At 36.0% G+C, this 23,096-nt stretch overlaps 1 protein-coding gene across 4 annotated transcripts in view; it reads right to left on the reverse strand.

Annotated features, from left to right (window-relative positions):
- Nucleotides 1-23,096, reverse strand: part of SLC39A10 (solute carrier family 39 member 10) — a 144,981-nt gene that overhangs the window by 8,052 nt on the left and 113,833 nt on the right. For all 4 annotated transcript variants that reach the window (XM_060622741.3, XM_078451066.2, XM_060622740.3 and 1 more), the window contains 6 exons: nt 18,354-18,523; nt 16,153-16,341; nt 12,698-12,818; nt 11,166-11,534; nt 9,971-10,051; nt 267-457 (listed from right to left, as the gene is read on the reverse strand). In XM_060622741.3, the coding sequence (XP_060478724.1) occupies nt 267-457; nt 9,971-10,051; nt 11,166-11,534; nt 12,698-12,818; nt 16,153-16,341; nt 18,354-18,523 (1,121 nt within the window). The remainder of the gene's footprint in view (nt 1-266; nt 458-9,970; nt 10,052-11,165; nt 11,535-12,697; nt 12,819-16,152; nt 16,342-18,353; nt 18,524-23,096) is intronic.

Here is a 23,096-nt window from a genome sequence, read left to right on the forward strand (position 1 = left end):
AATTATCTCTAAATATTACTGATGATTACTTTGAATAGTAATATCATTTGGTCAAAAATTTTCAGCATCTCAACTGATTTTCAAAGAGGAAACCCTCCTATTTAATTATCTTTCCCTAATAGACTATTTAGGATTTCACATGTTTTAAAATGGGTTCCATTTTTAAAAATATTCTTTTAAACTACATCCAAAGGTTTCTTCCATTTCTGGAAGGTGCATTCTATTTACAGATTTGGTAATAATCACAAAACTATAAAGTATCTTACCATATCCACCAAGGCGACATAAAGGAACATGCCTGCAGTGATCGCGAAGATCCAAAGTGTGATGTTATTGGCATACTGACCCACAGCTGTGCCTATAAGCATGCCTATGTAAGCCATCATGGCAGAGAGGAGGTTGTATACAATTGCTTGCCTTACAGTCATGCCAGCTTTAAGAAGAACTGCAAAATCACCTGCAGTAAAGACACAATGTGAGAGTTTTACAATCACAGGATTTTACACACACATTTAAGGGGAAAAAGCAGGAAACAAAATAAAAAATTGATATAAAAATACACCTTTAATAACAGATTTTATTGTATTTATTTTTTACTTAATTGAACCTAATACAGGCAAAACTTGGGTGAATCTCACAGGCACGATGCTCAGAGCCAGTCTGAAAGGTTATATACGATTCTATTTATATGATATCTCAAAAAGATAAAACTACAGTGAAGAACATTCCAAGGTTGCCAGAAACAGGGGTGGGAAAGGGGTGGGACTACAATGGGACTGCAAGAAGGGAACTGTTGGGATGATGGAATTGTTAGAAGTCTACAGACATGTGAACACTCAAAGAACTGCTTATCAAAAAGCAAAGGTCAATTTTCTGTAGACTGTGGAATGTTAAATTTTGGGTGGCTCAATTGGGTAAGCATCCCACTCTTGATTTTGGCTTAGGTCATGATCTCACAGTCATGGGACCGAGTCCCAAATAGGGCTCCATGCTAGGCATGAAGCCTTCTTAGGATTCTCTCTCTCCCTCTCCTTCTGTCCCTCCCTGCTCACCCACTACTCTTTTTCTCTCTTTCAAAACAAAATCTAAAAAAAAACATTTAACAGTTTTTAAAAAAAAAATCAAAAACCTAGAATGGCATCTGGGTGGGCTCAGTCGGTTAAGCATCTGACTTCAGCTCAGGATCTCACAGTTCATGAGTTCGAGCCCCACACTGGGCTCTCTGCTGTCAATAGAGAGCCTGTTTGGGATCCTGTGTGCCACGCCCCTCTCAAAAATAAACATTAAAAAAAAAATCAAAAATGTAGAAAAAAAGAACCTGGTCACTACTCTTTCCGTGAGCAACAATTAAAGCCCTCTGCTCTTATCTCTGCCCCTTTTCGAAAGAAAAATGGCCTAAGAACAAACAGAGGTAACAGACTGTAAGTACATTGTATGCTGTTTAGATTTATTTTTTCCAGGAAAAAAATTAAATCTTAATTCTAAAAATGTAAAATGAATAAAGAGACTCACACCTGTATGTCTAGAGTTGGACTGCTAGAAAAAAACAAATATTGCTCAGAGATATTACTAGAAGAATAAATACTGCTAGATATGATAGCCTTAAAGCTAAAGGGTAAAAGTCAGTAATTTCTGACAAACTATAACAAGCTTCTTTGTTTTACTAAATATACAAACATCTAATTTATCACTGAACACTTAGCAATGCAAGGTATTATATAGATACTGGGGCATTTCCTTCCCTTAAGAAGCAATTTCAGGGGTACCCACTGGCTCAGTCAGAAGAGCATGAGACTTTTGGTCATGGGTTTGAGCCTCATGTTTGGCGTAGAAATTACATTCATATGTAGAGAAACAAACTTAAAAAAGGGGGGAGTGGGTCTTAACCTTACATGATTAAAAATACATGATCTGTTCTCTTTTTTAACTCTTATGGTTATAAGGTTCTAATTTATAACAAATAGGAAGAAGTTAACAAATTAGTGCAAGATTATCTACCAATAGCTTTTAAACTGCCATTCTCTAGTTTCCATCTACTACTACTCTCCTTGCATTTTTTCTCCCCTCTGATCCTAAATCCTTAATTTTCCTGGTAAGTCCTGGATTCAAAAGCAGCTTTATCTCTTCTCTACCCTAGACTTTTAATTTTTTTCTCAGCTTCCTTAAGCAAAGAGCTTCCTAACTTCTTCCTCTATAAGTTTCCCCACCAGATTTTCACTAATTCACTCACTAACCATGCTCAGAGGGCAATTTAATTTAGCAGGGGGTTAGGTAATACAAAATGAGAAGTGTCTTTAGGTTATAAAATAAAGTGTTTCCTTTTATAATTTCAAAAAAGGGCACGGGCACATGACTGGCTCAGTCAGTGGTGTGTCTGACTCTTGGTTTCAACTCAGGTCATGATCTCACGGTTCATGGGTTTGAAACCCACATCAGGCTCTGTGCTGACAGCATGGAGCCTGCTTGGGATTCTCTCTCTCCCTCTCCCTCTGCGTCTGCCCCTATCCCACTTGTGCTCTTTCTCAAAATAAGTAAACTTAAAAAAATAATTAAAAAGGGTTTTAAAAGAAACACTAATACTCAAAGAACATTGTGTCATAGGTACAAACTATGTCGACCTTGATGCCTCCCCAGATATTACTGGATGGCAAAAGGATTTATTTCATCCTTGAATAGCAACCAAACAGCGTGAATTAGCTAATCAGGATTCAAGATGAAATTTTTAGTTAAAACTTTTTTAAATTATAATTTTAAGGTATAATTCTTTTTTTACAGCATTCTCTTTTGGATGTAGAATTCTATGAGTTTTGACAAAAGTACATACCATGGACCCATAACCACCATCAAACTCTGGAACTACTTCATTATCCGCCCTCCGCCCTTCCCTGCAAACTTCCTCAGTTCCCTCATTCCTCAGCAACCAATGCCTATAGTTTTACCTTGTCCAGGACATCATATAAATTGAAACCATAAAGTATGTAGTCTTTTGAATCTAGGTATTTTTTCCTCTTAGCATAACATGTATAAGATTCATTCATGTTACAGTTTATATCAGAAAGTCATTTTTTTAATGTTTGTTTATTTTTGAGAAAGAGAGAGAGAGAGAGAGAGAGAGTGTGTGTGTGTGTGTGTGTGTGTGTGTGTGTGTGTGTGTGTTTGTGTGTGTGAGTGTGAGAGAGAGCTGGGGAGGGGCAGAGAGACAGGGAGACACAGAATCCGAAGCAGGCTCCATCCAGGCTCTGAGCTGTCAGCACAGAGCCTGACGTGGGGCTAGAACTCACAAACCGTGAGATCATGACCTGAGCCGAAGTCGGACACTCAAATGACTGAGCCATCCAAGCACCCCAGGAAGTCACTGGTATTACTACACTAAATACTCCATAGATGAAGCAAGTTAACAGCTGAAGGACCTATGGGTTGTTTCCAGTTTGGGGCAACTATGAATAAAGCCACTGTACACATAAACAGGTTTTTCTGTCAACATAAGTTTTCATTTCTCGAGTAAATACCTATGAGTGGGATTTCTGGGCCATTTAACGAGTGTCTTTTTTTTCTAGCCTTCTAAAAAGCTGCATTCCTACCAGCAATTTCTGAGAGTTGTTCCACATCCTTTATAGCCTTTATAATGACAAATCCAGCACCTGTAATCCCATGTGTTTTCATCTGCAGAATTGCTTTAGTGAAATGCCTGTTCAAATCTTTTGCCCACTTTGTTGTTTTTCCTATTATTGAGTTGAGAGGTCTTTAAATATCCTAAAAGTCTCTTGTCAGGTATGTATTTTCCAAATATGTATTCACAGTCCTTTTCATTCTTTTTTAATAAAGGCTATTTGTGTAGAGTTTTTAATTTTTATGAAGTCCATTTTATTACTTTTTCCTTAATGGATCATGCTTTTGATGTTTTATCTAAAAATAGTTTGCCTAATCCAAGAACACAAAGATTTTCTCCTAGGTTTTCTTCTGAAAGTCTTATACAGGTAACCCCCACTTTTCAAAAGTTCATATTACAGCCACTTCACTTTTATTAAAGACCTACATTAGTACCGGTTTTCCCTAACCAAAAAAAATCTGCAGAGGATTTTTCCCTTTTATGAAAAAAGGCAAAAACCAAAAACAGCCTTTGTTTTGCATGAGCTGCTGTAGAGGCAGCCTGCACCCTGAGCAGCCAGAGTAGCCCCACCAAGCTCCTTCCCCAGGAACCATGCTCAGTGTCAGGCCACCATAGCTCTGAAGTGTGTGAGTATCTGTGCTTTGTCTCTATTTTGTGCTTCCATTGGCAAGATGTATCCTAAGGTATTGGGAAGCTCAAAAATTTCTTCATATAAATAGTAACTGTTTCTTAGCTTTAAGCCCTTTCAGCTTACAAAAAGTTTCACTGGAACACTACTTTTGGATAGCAGGGGAAACCTGTATTTTAAAATTTTTATTTAAATCAATTATCTTTTTTCAGTTACTTTGTGTCTACAGTGTGAACTTTTTTGGTTTCTTTGGGTTTTTGAAACTAGATATTCAATTACTACAGCAACATTTGTTGAAAAAACTTCCTTTCTACATGGAATTTCCTTTGTTGAAAATAAGTTGCCATATATCAGAGAACTCTACTTTGTTCCACTGATTTATGTGTCTATTTTCTCACCAATATAAATTGTTGCAATTACTGTGGCTTTATAGCAAGTCTTAAAGTCAATTTTGTTGTCCTTTTTCAAAATTCTTCTGGTTATCCAAGTTCCTTTCGGTTTCCATATTAAATTTTGAAAAAGCTCATTTGAAAAAGCCTGCTGGTATTTTGACTGGGAATGCACTTAAACTATAGGGAAAATTAGCATCTTAAAGATACTGAGTCTTCTGGTCCATAAACCTGGTATACACTGTTCACACTCAAGTCTCCTTTGATCTCTTTTGTGGTGATTTGTAGTTTTCAGCATACAGATTCTGTGTATATTTTGTTAGATTTAACCAAAGAGTTTCATGTTTTTTGGTGTTATAAATAGCACTTTAAAAAAATTTCAATTTCTAATTGTTCATTGCTAGTATACAGCAGTGTAAATTATCTTTGTATAATGACCTTGTACCAAGACGAATTATTTCATTTAAAATCTAGGGGCACCTGGATGGCTTAGTCGGTTAAGTGTCCGACTTCGGCTCAGGTCATGATCTCACGGTCCATGAGTTCGAGCCCCACATCGGGCTCTGTGCTGACAGCTCAGAGCCTGGAGCCTGTTTCGGATTCTGTGTCTCCCTCTCTCTCTGCTCCTCCCCTGTTCATGCTCTGTCTCTCTCTGTCTCAAAAAAATAAATAAACATTAAAAAAAAAAATTAAAAAAAAAAAAATTAAAATCTAGGGGCACCTGGGTGGCTCAGTCGGTTAAGCGTCCGGCTTCGGCTCAGGTCATGATCTCGCAGTCTGTGAGTTCGAGCCCCGCGTCGGGCTCTGTGCTGACAGCTCAGAGCCTGGAGCCTGCTTCGGATTCTTTGTCCCCCTCTCTCTTTCTGCCCCTCCCCCACTTATGCTCTGTCTCTCTCTGTCTCAGAAATAAGCATTAAAAATTTTTTTTAAAAATGAATAAAATAAAATAAAATCTATCTTTGTCCTAGACTTATCTTAGTTACAAATTTCAGAGGTATCTGCATATTTTTCTCCCTTTTTCTCCACCCACCTCCCTTCTCAGTAAGAACCTTGATAAATATTTGAAAAATAGATCAAAGGAATACAGTTGGGATTTACACCAAACAAGCAAATCTACTCATCTTTTGATAAATCAATATCCCTTCCTTTCTGCTGACAAAGGGTGTCATTAACACAATGAATGAGGTGCCTGCCAAAGCTGTTAATGTGATCCAATGCTGTAATTATGTTAATATCAACCACTGAGATTTTTTTAAACAAATACATATTTCAAAGTTCTTTAATTTTGCCTTAAATAATGCATGTATACACATGTATACATCTATATAGTAAATGTTCAGTTTTCCCTGAACAATCTAGCACATTATGAAAATTTATTTTGAAATTCTACTTACCCCTTAAATACGCATGAGAGTAAAGGGGAAAAATGGGATGGCACCATAGCCTCTCTGAGCTGAGTCTTAATAATAAGGCTACATTTATTTATCAAAATGTCACTTTTTTTTGGAGTTAGAACACACTACTTAATATCAAGAAGAGAGTTTGGATTATCTGCTCTTCTAGATTATCCCAATCTCATTTCCTCTTTATATGTTCTTATACAAGTTTTCATATAAATTATTTTTCAAATGCTTATACAGTTATTTTGAACTAGTAGGAAAAAAGTAGAATACAACAAAGTAATATTTCTACTTACTTAAATATAGCTAAAACAAGTTTGGCAAAAAACAAAAGAAAGAGTAGGAATAATTCAGGTGACTTCATCCGTTAACCCACCCCACAGCAAACATGCTATGAGAGACAAGGGTTTTCTATTTTCTCAGATGGTTTCAATTTCTGCATACCTCTTAGAATGAACCTCCCTGAGCTGTATATTGTTCGAAGGTTTAAAAGTTTGATTTTTCCTATTGCATTCCTAAGCACAAACAAAACCATCATCTGGTACGCACCATGCAAGAACTGCAATGCGTTCAGAAGAGGAACAATAAAACTTGGAATTACTAAGGGTCGCTTTTTAATGCACTAAAATGTAATTTAAACAATTGTTTTCCCATTTAGGGTATGACTTCAGTATAAAAATCTCAGAACAGTTTTAAGAATTCATAATCAAAAACTTAACTAGGGCCTAAGAGGTTTTAGATCAAATAAATTATCCTGGAATACAACGTATTATGCTGCTTTGCCAATATCCTGACCTATTAACCAGGGAGAAGTTTCTCCTATCTCCCTGCCATGCTTCTATCATATATTCTAGGGGAGTGATCTTTCCCTTGCTTGGGAGTTCTGACGAAGAGGTTTCTAGCCTCTCTCCAGATTCCCTCCTCTCCAAATGAATAAGAGAGATAAATCAGAGTAAAGACATTCATCTGGGCCTATTTTACCAAAGTGTCCATTATTGTACCTTAAGGCAAAAAAAAGGCTCTAAAATCATTTTTTAAAATACTTTCTTTGTTTATGGTCATTAGACCACTTCCTACCTTGATGAATACAAAGGCCAAAGCATTTTCTATCACTTCCAGAGTTATGCTCTTTCTACCCTAGAGCCTAGACAGCTAGAAAATAGAGTTTAGGTCAATTTAGCACTGAGCATTGGGGGAAAATGCACATTTTCTTAAGGTCTCACTCCTTTAAAGTTCAACGTACTTTAAACTCATGTTTTCCCATCATAGCAACAGTAACATCCCAACTTCTGGTTTGTGGGGGTAAAACAGGTAGAGATTTGGGGTCCATTGTCTCATGGGGAGTCCTGGCCCAGGTAGAGTTCTATAATCCAGCTTTCACAGGAGCTCTGCATAGGGCCAAGGCCTTACCTAGCTATTAAGATATGTCCTGCATTTGTTTATGTGGCTATCATTCCTTGTATTTCATTGTTTCAAGGAGAAACTATAGAGAGAAAAAGGAGTAAGTGGCAGGAAGGCAATCATCCCTAATCTCCAAACTCCCTGCTGTCAATAACCATGAAGTGGCATGATATACTCCATTTAGGGAGCAGGAAGAGGGTAGGAAGGGAAGTTGAAGGTCTTCCCAGTATATTGTGGATTTTGTGTTCAGACTATCCAAATCTACTACTAAGCAAGTTCAAAATGAAGAGTGCAAAGTTAAAATTATTAGGCTATATGTTACCTACATATAAAAACTGACAGAAAGCCCTGATGTGTATTGCTATGGAATTGCAAAGAAGTATTTGGCAGATTATTCTCTTCCTAACACAGGAAAGTAGTTAAGAAAACTGCATAAGATACAGTATCTGCATACAAAGAACCTACACTTTAAGAGATAGGACATCTACAATGGATATATACTAAGCACCCAAAGAAAGACCTGGTGAAGCTAAGTGATAAAGTTTACACGAAAAAGTCATCCAACACATACAGGGCAGTAATCCTCCAGCGGGAGGGCAGTCCTCAAGTTGGAGAAAAAAAGCCTCGTAACATAATTAACTAGAGAGACAATCAGCAGGACAGGACAAGCCAAGTAGGAAGATGGTACAAGGAAAGAAGCAGGCTCAGGCATCCACAGCATATGTTTGGTGAATTATGTTTGGGTGAAGTGGAAAACATGCAACAGCAAGCACAGTGAGTAAGGATGAAAAGGCAGAAATGAAGGCCAATGGAAGCAGGACTAATGAATCTCAGCTTTTAACTTTATACGTAAGGGAGACTACTGAAAGACTGATTGCATGAGCAAGTCACTTTGGGATAAAGTATACGAGAGGGACTAGAACAGAGCAAAACTAGGTGTAAATACTATGGAAACTGTCCAAGCAAAAGACAACGAAGGCAATAATGGTTTAGTCAGGATAAAGGAAATGGGGGATGAACAGGATATAAGAACACAAGCTCAAGGCTGGCAAAGGAACAAAACTGTAAGTACAGAATCAAGACTTAGAGAATCAGCACCAAGTAAGCATTAATAGACTGTCCTGCTTTGAGCAGTTAATAATTTTCTAAGCAAATTATACATATAAACTCTACTGAAAGCAAATAAGGCTACTACCAATAAAAAAAAATTAAACACAGTCAAGTGATAGATGTTTCATAGCCAGATAAATTTAAGAAAAATATTAAACTAGCAAGAACATATGAAGAAATTCCTTGGAAACTCAGAATAGGGAGTTACTTTTTTCTTTCAAATTTATGTCATCTCTACATCCCCTGGATATTTTCTGTGAATGAATGCATGTGCACATCTAATGTTTTTCAACTTATAGGAAAAGATCAGGAGCGCCTGGGTGGCTCAGTTGGTTAGGCATCTGACATGAGCTCAGGTCATGATCTTGCGGTCTGTGAGTTCGAGCCCCGCATCCGGCTCTGTGCTGACACAGCTGGGAGCCTGGAGCCTGCTTCGAATTCTGTGTCTCCCTCTCTCTCTGCCCCTCCCCTACTCACACTCTCTGTTGCTCAAAAATAATGGAAATAAAAATAAGACAAAAATCAAAACACATGAAGAGAAATTTTAAAAAAAATCATTGGTAGATCAGTAAGTGCCAACTAAAACAACAAAGAAATATCATTTTATATCTACCAAATTGACAAAAATTAGTTAATGTCAAGTCTTGGCAGGGATGTGGAAACACAGGAACTCTCTGGTATTGGTGGTTAGAGATGGCCATGGTGGCTAGTAATACAGCACTTCTCTGGCAGGTACATCCCACGACCCATCAATTCTGTTCCTGGGTATAATCCCAAAAGCTGTTCTTGTAAGAGTCTATAAGCGCTAAGTCTACAGACGTTCAATGCCTCATTATCTGTGGTGGCAGGAAATTAAAGGTGTAGTGTATCTAATACTAGGTGACAAATATGTGAAATGCAGTAAACGCACAACTCTAAGTACTGACTAAAAGCAACATATTAAATGAATTCATGATAACCTGGGTGGAGTTTAAAAACATAATGAGGGGCGCCTGGGTGGCTCAGTTGGTTAAGCATCTGACTCTTGACCTCGGCTCAGGTTATGTTCTCATGGTTTGTGAGATCAAGCCCCACATCAGGTTCTGCATTGACAGTATGAAGCCTGCTTGGGATTCTTTCTCTCCTTCTCTCCCTGCTCCTCCCCTGCTCATGTGCTCATGCTCTCTTTCTCTCTCTCTCAAAATAAACTAAATAAAAGCATAATGATTAGTAATATAAGGAACAGAATGGGAAAGGACATAATACTGTTTACATAAATTAAACATACATACATATAAAACAATACATTTTTAGGTGCATATAATACAAGTTATATAAAAGAATGATGACATTTCTACTTGTCATCAGCCATTTTTATGTTTTAACCTCTCCAAAATTTATATGCATTTGTAACTGAAGAAGTCTTAAGATTTGACAAAATCTGGTATATTACCTAACTCATGTGGCAGCTCATGACAGAACACAGCTATAGAGGTACTGATTCCTCCCGTCAGTCCAGCACTGAAAGCTGCTCCTGAGGTGGGGGGTAAAAAGAAAATCAAGTGATGTTTACTTCCGCTTTTTCCATTTTCATTAATAAGGATAGGTACAACCTCTTTTGCCTATCTAAATTATTTTCATAATATATGAGTGACTCACTTATTTTACATTACACTTTTTGAACATATAGTGAGGTATGATACGTATATAATAACCAGAGAAAGAGCTACTCAGTGAAAGAAATATTCTCTAAGAAATTAAATTTTCCATTACATTAGCCTTCCAGACCTCACTGAAAGCTTGGGAGTAGTAATGGTTTCCAGCATTTCAGCTTCTGAGTGGAAGGCTGATGCTAAATTTCAAGTCCTTTAAGCGTACGATTGTATTCGCTCTCTCTCATATAAATATTTATAGATACTTAAATGGCTACATCCTTGTCTGAACTTTTCTGGGTCTAGAGCAAAAATACTACAAAGTATTATCCGTCTGACAGTCTTGAGGACTAAGATCAGAGATATAAATACATTTGATTCCCTCTAGTAAATTCTTTATTTTTTAACATTGACAGCTACTGAAGATTGAAAAATATGGCCTCTCCTTTCTTAAAGAAACCAAAGCCTACTTCTGAGTGAAGTCTGGAAAAGAAAATAATATATTAATCACATTTAATATTCTCCTAAACTAGTAATATCAGTTTACGTTAGCCAAGACTCTAATAATTTGAATCTGGTACAATGGATGCTTAACAGGTAAAATTTTTCTTCACCTTTTCAAAGACATAAAAAAGTACTAAACCCAGGACTGAAATTATATATTCAGGGATATATAAATGTATTTGAAAACAGAATGTTAAGGTAGCTTTCATATGTGATTATGCCTTGAAATCGAGTTATAAAAGTAGTATACTACAGACATTTGTTTACACATTAAAAGCAAAACCCAGTAAAAATATACCTTTATGCCCCAAATAAGCTGATCAAAAACATGAACATAGCCTCTGGAAACAAATCAAATGACCAGAGTAATCTATAACAGTGTATTTGTTAACCTCAAATTTTAATCCTATGTATTACAGTTTATAATATTAGTACTGAATCTGTGGTCTTAAAGATCAAACAAATGATAACCCAAGTTTCAAGCCCACTTACCAATTGCTAGCCCATCACTGAAGTTGTGGATGCCATCCCCCATGATTACCATCCAAGCTATATTAGCTATGCCGGTTTCTTTCAGATCAGACCCAGAATGACAGGGTCCATGAGAATGGTGAGAATGCTTGTGGTGCCACTGGTGGTTATGTTTCCTCAGCACAGTCTTACTCTCGTCATGGTGGTTGTGTGCAGCAGCATGGAGGTCATGCTCGTGAATGGTATGTAACCCATCACTGTGAGAATGGTCCATGATTTTCTCCTCTTCCACACAAAGATAATTTTTAGGAGGGGATTCTTGTTGACCTTCTAAATCTGTCAGTTCAGTTTCATTAAGTCGATCTTCAGAAACGACCGAGTCATCAGTTCCTATATTTATAATAGCAAAGGATATACTTTTATCAACAAGCAGACGAGCGCTTCTTTGCTCATTTAAACCCAGGCAGAACAGCAGTGTAATGATTAAATGAAGTCCCAAATAAATGTATAAAAGCAAATAAAACAAACATGTGCACATACACACAAAACAAACTGGGGTTCTGAGCATCCAGATGATGAACCAGATGAGGTAAAGGGGGGACACTGAGATCAACAGCAGGCAAAGTGGGGAGAAGAACTGGCAAGCGTGGAGAAACTGTGAATCTGAGGGAGGACATCACGAACAGCTGCTAAAAATCGAAGGGTAGAAGTTACTGCAGCATTTACAGGACAACTAAATGGACCCATAATTTTTCAGGGGAAGAAGGAAACTTAAAGTTACCCTGTCTAATCCTCTCTTATCACTGAAGAAAACAAACTTTAAATCGCTGGCACCCTCCAATGGCACCTATCTGAAAATGCTACTCAGAAACCCATATAAATGGTAACATCTGATTAAGTATTTTTTTTAATTGAGGTTGGCCTCTCACCTAGTTTTCAAAAACTATTTATTATGTGACAAACAGTCTACTACTTCTCAAATTGGAGCAGAGTACAGTTAGAGTCTCATCTGCCCCTTTTCTGCAGAAAATCGTTGGTACGTTCAGGGGAAACACAAGTTCAAACAGAAAGGGAAAATTAGACTAAAATACTTTATGTTTCCTTGACAATTGTAAGCTACCTCATCACATTTACCAGGCAACAGAAAAGCTGAATTGATGAGCAGAGATTTTAAGTAGGGAGACCACTCTCCCTCTTCCATATGAAACCAATCCCATATGGACGGCACAGAGACCTGCATTGCCAAGATCTAAAGATAACACGAGTATACTGCTTACAAAGCCTTTTTGTTTCATTTTTTTTCTGTAAAGTAAAAGTGCAATATGTTCCTTGCCCTGTGATATAATTAGTCCCACATTCCATTTTAATAAGGCTGAAATAGACAAGACAGTAAACAAAATCACAAGATACACTCACATTTTAGGAAATACAAGTTAGAAACTAATATTAGGGAAGCCACAAAAACAAGAAATTTCAAACACAGGCACAGGTTAGAAGCAGTATTTCAATGTTTATATTTTAAAAGTTTCTCTTTAGTCAGAACTGTTGTCTACCGGCAAGAGGCTTGAGCTGAAGCCAGTCAGCATCTGGTGTATTATTTAACTTATGATCTGAAAGCTTCCTTCCAATAGTTGATTCTTCTGTGTTCTGCTTCATAAACCATTTCTGTTTTCCCTGAAAAAAAATCTGGTATTAGTATCAAATCTGCAGCCACAACTAGCAACAATATTCACTTGTTAACATCTATGGGGTAAGTGGTAGTAACACTTTATTCATAAATTACTTAGGAAAAAAAGAGAAAAAATTTTTAGAAATTAATCAAGGGGTCTCATTATAAAATATTCAGCTAAATTTCTATGTTGTTGCTTTTTTTTTTTTTCAAACACTCAAAGGATCAACTCATCTACTTCAAAGTACAGAATACAGTACACAGTACTATATTACATGCAACCAAATGAAGTGTGTGAAATATATTTAATATCTATCTTGTTTAATAGTGTATGGGAATAGGAAGTTCCAAAAAACTAAAGCTTACTCCCTTTGAATTTCATTGTGTTTAATGCAATCTTACATTTCCCTACATGTGACATAATGGGAAGGGTCAAATTTGAGTTAAAATCACAAACTTTGTAGTTTACTTCTGTGAGAATTGGGCAGTTAAATTTATTAAACCATAAGAATACTCATCTGTAAAATTAAAATGATAGATTCTTAGGATTAAATGAGGTGATGTGTGAAAAAATGACCTATCGGTAACCGACTCTTAACAGCTTCGCAATAAAGGTAAGTTTTCTTTCTCATCTAATCTATCCTCACTTATTAATAAATCCTAAGTATTGTATTTCATTGTTTAGTTTTAATTTTCCTATCTTTTAACAGTCTGCTTTCTTCTTTTAGCAATGTAACTGTGTAACTACCTCTAACAACTCCTCCAACTTAAAGTTCTATTTCCGATCTATGTATGTTTATTGGAACAAATAACCTCTTCCCCTTTAACTTGCTTTGATCAACAGAATGCAAGAAAATGATGGACCAGTTCTGGAACTAGTGTGAAACCTGACACCTTTTACTTTTTTGCTCAAGGAAGCTAGCCACTAATCTGTGAAGAAACTCAGCCTAGGCTCTAAACAGAGGCCATGTGTGGGCACCTGGGTGGCTCGGTCAGTTAAGCGACTGACTTTGGCTCAGGTCATGATCTTGCAGTTCATGAGTTTGAGCCCCATGTCGGGCTCTGTGCTGACAGCTCAGAGCCTGGAGACTGCTTTGGACTCTGTGTCTCCCTCTCTCTACCCCTTCCCCACTCATGCTCTGTCTCTCAAAGATGAATAAATGTTAAAAAATTTTTTTTAGAAAAATAGAGACCATGTGGAGGACACTAGATGCAGACATACACATTCATGGGCCTCCTACCCCTGCCCTGTTGAGGCCAACCCAGGCCAGCTGAGTTTGAATGTAGTAGAGTGAGTGAGTGTAGCTGATGGTAGGGGGAACAAAAGAACTGCTCGGCTGAATCCTGCCTAATTTCCTGACAGAATTACGAGAAATAATAAAATGTTGTTATAAGCCATTAAATTGTGGGTTCTTCTGCTTCGTAGCAATAAGTAACAGAAATTGGGGAAACACAAAATGTTCAAAAGGAGTAGTATGGAGACAACCAAAGAAAAGAAACAGCAGCCATGAGTTGAAGTAGAAAGGAGAAAAGTGGGGGGAAGGGAAAACAAGCCAACCATAGCACAAAAGAGAAAAGAAGAAAATGTACAACACCAGCTGGGATTGTGTTCAACTGCTTTGGTTCAGATTGTCCTTGTCCACTTTCCTGAAAACTTGCCAAATCACTACCCTCAAAGCCCCAACTTGCTGAAACCAGTCCTCATCTGATGTATTACTTAATGTATGCTCTGAAAGCTTCCTTCCAATAACTGACTCTTCTTTGCAGATGGTCAAACGTCTGTTCTATTCAAGGATCACTAATTCCTTTTCTTCAAAACAATGCCATACACTTTTTCATCTTTGGTTACTCACTGTCCTATTTATCATAAAAGAGACACACTGATTTATCTGCACAGATTCCTCTCTTTGATATTCTTGAAGAATTCCTTACTATTAGATACAGAGTACCCCTTTAATGGTGTTCCATTGATTTATCTAATCAAATTCCTTTAATTTATTTACTTCTTTCAATATCAAATTTCCAAAGAGCTGCCATGTTCTGGAGATTCTATTCTTCTACATTAGTTTACAAAAATAAACATGTTTAATTTTCCCAGTAAATTTAAATGCAAAATGAGATCAAGATTAAATTATAAAAAACAGAAAACATGTTTACTTTGAACTACCTCTTGAAAGACTACATTTCATACTTACTGGTAAATTATGCAGTCCCTAATATTCTGTACAATTAAATATGAATATTTGCTGCTTAAGTGTTAGCAGGTACACACAACTGAAGAAAATTGAGCTTCTCAGGAATGTCAAAACTTCTCTATATACTTTGCAATATGTAACTGTATTCTAAATTATGTACTCAGAGATGGACCCTAAAATACTTCTATTTCTTGAATGTCATCAACAATTAAATCATATTGATTCTCTCATTTAAATGGTTCTGGGGCACCTGGGTGGCTGAGTCGGTTAAGTGTCCGACTTTGGCTCAGGTCATGATCTCATCGTTCATGGGTTTGAGCCCCCCTCTTCTGGCTCTGTGCTGACAGCTGAGCCTGGAACCTGCTTTGGATTCTCTTGCTCTCACTCTCTGTCTGCCCCCACCCCACTCACACTCTTTCTCTCTCTCAAAAATAAATAATCATTAAAATTTTAAATAGTTCTCTTAATCACCTTATCTTTCCTATTCCTCATGACATGACTCTACTTCAAGCCCCCATCACCTCTCTTCTGACTCATTTCTCTCCGGCCACTCTCACCTTGGCATCCCTCCTACCAACACTCCATTCTTCACCCATCCACCTTTCCACACACCCTCTGAAAACCAAATGCTGTTAGGCTTCTTTCACTTTTGATCCTTTCCTAGTTCATTCTACCATTCCTCAGATAATAATTCACTTGCACATCATCTTGATCAACCTTCCTTTGAAGGCACTTAAATATGGCAATACCCTGAATAAAATATGGCAATTAAAATTAAATACACTATTTGGAATATGATATGAAAATACAGACAAAAAGTAGGGCTTATTTCCCACAGATTTATATAGCAACTGGAAATCACAAGGAATGAGTCATAGTTTTCACAGCTATTTTGTAGCTGGGCAAGAATTAGAATCACTCCCCCTGAGTCCCAGTTTAGAGCTCTGTTCTAAACCATATTTTGTCTCAAGGAAATATATACAAAATACATACATATACAAAATATATACATAAAAATGGCAAAGATCAAAGTCAATGTTTCCTTGAACACACACCAACATCATAATTAAGCATGTGGCCAGAAAAAAAATTTTTTTGAGTTTCGTATCTCAGAAAACGGAAGAAATCATTACAAAGTACTTACTCTTTGCTGTTTGTAGTGCTTAAACATTCTAATGCAGTGTTCAATGATAAATAACAAGTAAATGCCTCCTAGAGCGACAAGTCCTTTCAATACGGCATCATATTCCTCCAAAAACTTCTTAGATTCGTGTCCATGAGAATGTCCATGCCCATGTGCATGTTGATGACTATGATCATGTCCACCCTGAGACTATTAATAAGAATAACAAAAACTTCTAAACAAGTAATTAAAGATGCTTTTTAAAATTTTGAGACTATAATCTGCTAGGACACACAAAAAAATACCTTTCAATTTTTAAAGTGGTTCTCTAAATATTATCTCACATAAATATAAGTGGCCTTTTATTTAATTTTGCTGTCTGTATTCAGTGGCCTGGAAAGTATTACATTTCATGGTAACTCTAAAACAAAAGACCACAAACTCAAACGGCTATAGGAGCTGACACACACTACAGTGAGAAAATCAAGCAGCATTAAGATATTAGGAAGCATGGGTCCTTTTTAAACCAAAGTGAACATGACCCAGATGTCTAACATGCAGTAAAAACAAACTAATTCACCTGCCAGTCACAACCTGTGACTCCCTGTAATCTTTTTCTTAAACTGATTATATTTTTATGTTTTTTCTCTTATAAATTGAAGAAGTGATGAGACGCTACCTGTACTTACAAACTATGGAACATTATAAGTATACACTCACACATGTGTTTATTTTTCTACAGTTTAAATCTTTAGCAAAAAATAAATTATAGAAATGGGTACTTTTTAATTGTCAAACGTACAAGTTCCACAATAACAATCTTAAAAATTAGAGATCTGGTCTTAAGTATTTCCCTTCCTTATAACATTTATCTGTATTTTTTCTCCATCTGCTAGCAGCCAAGAGAAGAGATTTCTAAACTTCTCAAAGACGGTAAGGCCATTTAAAAAGGTAACAGCTTTACGTAATTAATACTTAAGAAAAAAATAAGTCAAATAGCACCTGAAGACTGTTCTCACTTCAATCAACTGTTCTTAATAGGCCCAGTTTTGAAATTTTGTGGCTATTCTTGAGGATGGTAAAAAGGGAAAGCAAGGGGTAGGAATAAAGGAGGAAATCAGTAAATAACATAATGAATCAATTTTTAAAAATTTGCATTCACAGTTTAAGATTTATTAATCAATTTTTTAAGGCAGTGTCATATGGTATTCCAGATACCAAATCTGGAATTCTGAACCAATTCCTCTGAGTGAAGAAGGGGAAGAGGAGTATACAAAACACACAAGTAACAATTCTGGGAGTGCCTGGCTGGCTCAGTTGGTAGAGCGTCCAACTCTTGACCTCTGGGTTGTGAGTTCAAGCCCCATGATGGGTGCAGAGATTACTTAAAAAACGCAAATCTGTTTCCCAAATACTCCAAAGGAGGTGGCAAGAATATTTTAAAAAAACATTCAAACCTGTAATTTTACATTTGGATAAGAAAAAGCCCCAGTGTTTTCATAATTTGAAGTAAAAGCAGTAACACTGTATCAAATACTAACTAATAACAGATTTTAAAAGGTTGCTAAGCGTGGTACCAGAAGTGTGGGCACATGATACTATTAGAAGGGTCCCGAAATAGAAGAAAATAAGTGGTATTCCGGGAGAAAACATAAATGGCCCCATATGTAAGGAGCTAAATGCCTATAACTGAAATTAGTTAACTAAATTGTTAACTGAATATTTCAGCCTATTCTTGATCAAATAAAGATACCTGGGGCACACTGACTATACAGCACAATCATAAGACCACTTCTACATTTCTCCTAATGGCTTTCTTGATATAGCATACAGATAAAAATCAATGGATGGTGTATCTTCTTAAGTATTCATTTACAGAACTGCTAATAGAGCAATTTTTGTAAATTTCAGCTCTACCCAGATTAAACTGACATATAAAACTGTATTTAAAGAGTACACTGTGGTGATTTGGTATGTATACGTTGTGGCAGGAAAAAGTAATACTGATGTAACCAATTTTTGTTGCTGTATTAAAACCTAATGACTCAATTTACTTCAAAACTATTGCTATTAAAACTATGCAAATGGAAAAAATACTTCATCCTATAGGCAAATACAACAAATACTAGATTAGTGTACTATAGTTTGCTAATGAAGGACCTTTTTAGCTTAAATATTTTTATTTTTGTTTTGTTTTTTTAAAGATTAAAAAGATTTCTTACATGGGGCAGTAGATGAAGAAGGGCGTCTCCACTCATTGTTCCTACAGCTAGTGCAACAAGGAATGTGAGAAGAAATTTGAAGCATCCTTGGTTAATGATGGGAACCAAGATCACGCCTAGCAAGGAAAGCAGGCTAATGACAGTGATAGAAATGATACCACAAATCCATGCTGTAGGAAAGAAATTAATAGTCAACATTAATATGACAATATAAGCCAAAAAGCTCTAAAGAACAATAAACTTAAGATAAATGAGTCATGGAAGATAGATTATCTTACACTGACTATGCTTTTTAAGAAGTTTTACATTTTGGCACTGCTGTGTTTAAAAACAAAACAACCACATAACCCACCTGAACACTTTAAAAAAGAAGAAGTTCAGACCAAGTTATAAATAGTACCTTCAGTAGCCCATCTTATTAGAAACAGGGATTTAAAATGACTTCAGGCTGTGATTCACTCTTAATATGTAGACTGTCAAAAAAATTTTACCAATGTATAAAGGCAGAGCCACAGCAATAAAACTATTCATTTAGAGAATACAATTATAAAACTCTCCTGTGAGCATTAGAGGAAGCTGAGTATCTAGTGTTATCTTTATAAATCTTTTAATACAAAGTTTGAGAAACTTAATATACCAGTCCAAAATGGAAACATATTCATAAGAGATTTAAAAAAAAAAAGCCTTATTATTGGTACCATTTTTGCATTTCATTTCTTATTTTTACAAAGGATAATTCAATCCTGTCCCCTTGATACTATTTTTACACTCCATAAATAGTTCCAAATTCCCCTTGCTCCAATTTGGCTTTCTGTATCATTTTCTACTTTGTAAAAATTACACTATATAATTTTGGGGGGTTTTGTTTTTTAAAGTGTATTTACTTTGAGAGAGAGAGAGAGAGAGAGGGAGAGATAGCACAAGCAAGGGGGGAGGGGCAGAGAGAGGGAGAAGGAGAGAGAGAATCCCAGGCAGGCTCCTCACTGACAGTGTGGGATGCAGGGCTTGAACTCACAAACCACGAGGTCGGATGCTTAATCAACTGAGCCACCCAAAGGCCCCTCACTATGTAACCCTGATTGAATCAGAGCACAAGAGAAATGTTTTCACAACAGGATTTGTGAAAAACAGAAGTGTGATGGAAAAGGGGAATTCTGTCCACATTTCTTTATCAAGGCTATTCATACATAGATTAGATACCAGAAATAACTGCCAGTGGTTCAGGGGATGGGGCATGTTCATTTAAAAAGTGAGATTATTTTCAATCGGTGGCCTAAAGTGAAATAGAAATGTTCTGGCCTAAAAGTTCTGTTTAATTTTTATCTACAGAAAATTTCACTCAATAATAACTTGGTAAAGTTTTTCATCTAAAATGCTATTTTTTCTCATCAAACCCAGTAAGACTATAATCTGCTGAGAAATTTTACGTTAAGTGTTATAGTAAGGGAACAATGAAAAATGTATTTCTTCAACAAGGTAAAAAAAATTTCAAAGACAGAAGTAAGGATAGGTAAGGAAATGAAACTTTACTTCACCCACTAAATGCTGAGATTTATCAATTCAACTGTGTTTATACGTTGGACATTTTAGTCACAATATCCAATGACATTAATACTATAAGCTAATTCCATGCTAAGGTAGCTCACAGGATTAAAACAACAGGTCATCTACTACTAATGGAAGTTCTGTGATTTATTCTATATCTAACAGATAATTTCTGATATAAACACGGGTAATCTAAAAGTCCAAAAGAAGATAGAAACACACAGCCAGAATTTGCATTTAGAGTCTTTAATCCTTGCAAAGATTTGGGAACAAGGAAGGAAGAGGCAAAGGGAAAAGATTCATTATGAAGGCAACACTGTTAGTGAAACCAAAAGATAAGAACAACTATGGTTGGGACTATAAGGCACAAGGAGCTAAGGTCAAAAACTCTATTCTAGAAAGAAAAATATAAGGTCAAAATGTTGACTTAATAATGATGACCAAGTTAGTTTATCTCTGTGCCTCAAGCACAGGCAGGAATAATAAAGTCAGTGGGAGAGCCTGAGGAAATAGGTTGGAGTAAGGTGGCCATAGGTCTAAATTCAGGGAGCCAATAAAAGTTATTGGCCAACTAAACCAATAAAGGAGTGTCAAAATTACCACAGCTCTGTAGTTTCAATCATAGTAATGGGGGAAAAAAATGGACAAAAGATACTTGTAGTAACTAAATGGGACAAATTGAGGCTGGTAACAAATACATTAACCTGAAGATAATATGTCTCCTATATTAATATACAATTCTCCCTTCCCAAATATGTTTTTTTCTTACTTGGGCAGTAATTAAATTTAGAAGCACTTTATCTCAAAACAATCAATATAAAAGCAACTTCAATTAAGAACTTAAAGAAAAACAGTACTAAAAATGACTTTAAAAAGCCAGTAATTCATATTCCATGATACTCTGTATATGCTAATATATATGCATAGGTATAGCCAAAGCTATAGATGAGACCCAAATATAGTATAAAGAGTAAACAAATTTGCTAACTTCTCGTAAGTATTAAAAATTTGTATTAATCAGAATTATTTTGCAAATGATGTGCTGGAATTAAGCACCGAAGCTGTCCAAATGAAGTATTTCTTAGTTTATTCCTATGTCCCAATGTCCAAGAAAATTCATATAATCTATAGATTAAGATGCTAAATTTACCCAAAATCTAGTTGGGTAACTGTTATTTAACCTGATCTTTCCTTTTTTATTTTTTTTTAGGGTAATATTATATTCTACACTGGGAAATATACATTCATTCATTTTTGGATTTGCCCTTTAAGATATTTGCAATAGAAATTAAATTTCTAAATCTTATTATAAGGAGTATACCATTAATTTGATATAACAGATATTTGAGATGGTTAACAATTTACACAAAATAATTTAACAAACTAATAAAATATTAGCATTAGGATCATATTTGAACATTTGAGCTTATTAGATTACAGAATTCAAGACCCTAGGGGAGCCTGGGTGGTGCAGTCAGTTAAGCGTCTGACTCCTGATTTCAGCTCAGGTCACAACCTCACGGTTTTTGAGTTCAAGCCCCACATTGGGTCCCACACTGACCATGATGCAGAGCCTTCTTGGGATTCTCTCTCTCTGCCCCACCCATGCACATGTACTTCTCTTTCTCTCAAAATAAATAAACTTAAAAAAAAAAAAAAAAAGAATCTAAGACTCTATTAAACCATTATATATTCTTATAAGCATATTTACAAAAATCTAATCATTAAAGAGAGATGAGAGAAAATGTGATTCTAGTTCCTAATCACAAAAATTATATCTGAAAATGAACATTATTCTAAGCAAGTATTTCCTTTCTAAAATTCCCATATTAACTCCTGGCTAAGGGTGTTCTGAATGCGAAGAAAAGTCCTAAAAGAGTCTATGAAACCATAAATATTTTGCAATGCTCTGAGGTGACTTACAATTTCAAATGGCTTTTGGTTAATTAGCTAAAAACCAAATTACCAAATGACAAATCAACCAAAATTGAATCCAGTGAAAATCGATGTGCCAATATGATAGGTGAGCTAAATATATCGTCACTTAACACCAATCACAGACAGACTGACACATTATATTAGTCAAGTGCTTACACAAATAGTTGGGGGAGGGGTCTGAGTGTGAAAGGGTGTGTGAATTCACATGTGCACAAATGAGTACATATCACATATTACACACTCCCAGGTATAATTTCTTATGTATCAGCTCTGAAATCCTCTTTCTCATCCACCCGAGAAAGCAAATCTGTGAACTAAGACATACTTGAAAGAGAGAAGCCAGTCATTATTAGAAAATCTTTAGCATTTCTGATATTTGACATCTGAAACTCAGAAAATACAAGAAAACATAAGCCCACAAAGGAGAAAGCCTTACATAAATCAATCCAGCATCAGAGCCCAACTTCAGGTGTGCCATCGTGGTTCTATCTTTAAGGGAATGCCATTTACTTAAAAGAAAATGTGAATGATGCCACTTCAGTCAGTGCAACGGTATCACATTGAGCTTGGCCAGTGACTCCTCCAAAAGAAGTTGATACACACACACGCACACACACACACTTTAAAAAATAAATGGGGTGCCTGGGTGGCTCAGCCGGTTGAGCATCCGACTTTGGCTCAGGTCATCTCAAAAATAAATAAATGTAAAAAAAAATTTAAAAAAAAAAAAAATAAAAAATAAAAAATAAATAAATAATACAAATGCTTTTGGTTTTCTGGTCACTTGGCCAAATGATCGTCAATAATTGGTTACTGACCAACAACAAAAGCCAAGAATCAGAAAAAGACTAAGCTCTTACATTAAAGTTAAATAATCTGTATAACTCTGAACACCTTATATAGCTTTTCTGAAATTAAGAGTTCTCTCATTTTTCCAACTAGAAGAAATAGATTTAGTATGCATGCTACCTTCAAAAGATTTAATGGATCCTATAACTTCTCATAACATATTTTGTATAAAACACAGAGCACAACTGGGACTATTATAATTATTCTTCCATATATACATTGCCTGTATTGACAGAGTTGGAAATTATTAAAACCATTTTCAAAGATGTCTATTATTCTGCCACTTTAAAAGGAGAATTATCTTTCCAATTCCTTGATTACCAGTAAGCTACTTTAACTGGCACTGTAATTGCTATCTTCAGACTATATAGCTAGAAAGGACTTTAATAATCTACACTAGCATTACTCAAA

The sequence above is a fragment of the Panthera onca genome, chromosome C1 (genome assembly GCF_046562875.1).
Source record: "Panthera onca isolate mPanOnc1 chromosome C1, mPanOnc1 haplotype 2, whole genome shotgun sequence".
In the NCBI taxonomy this organism is placed as follows: Eukaryota; Metazoa; Chordata; class Mammalia; order Carnivora; family Felidae; genus Panthera; species Panthera onca.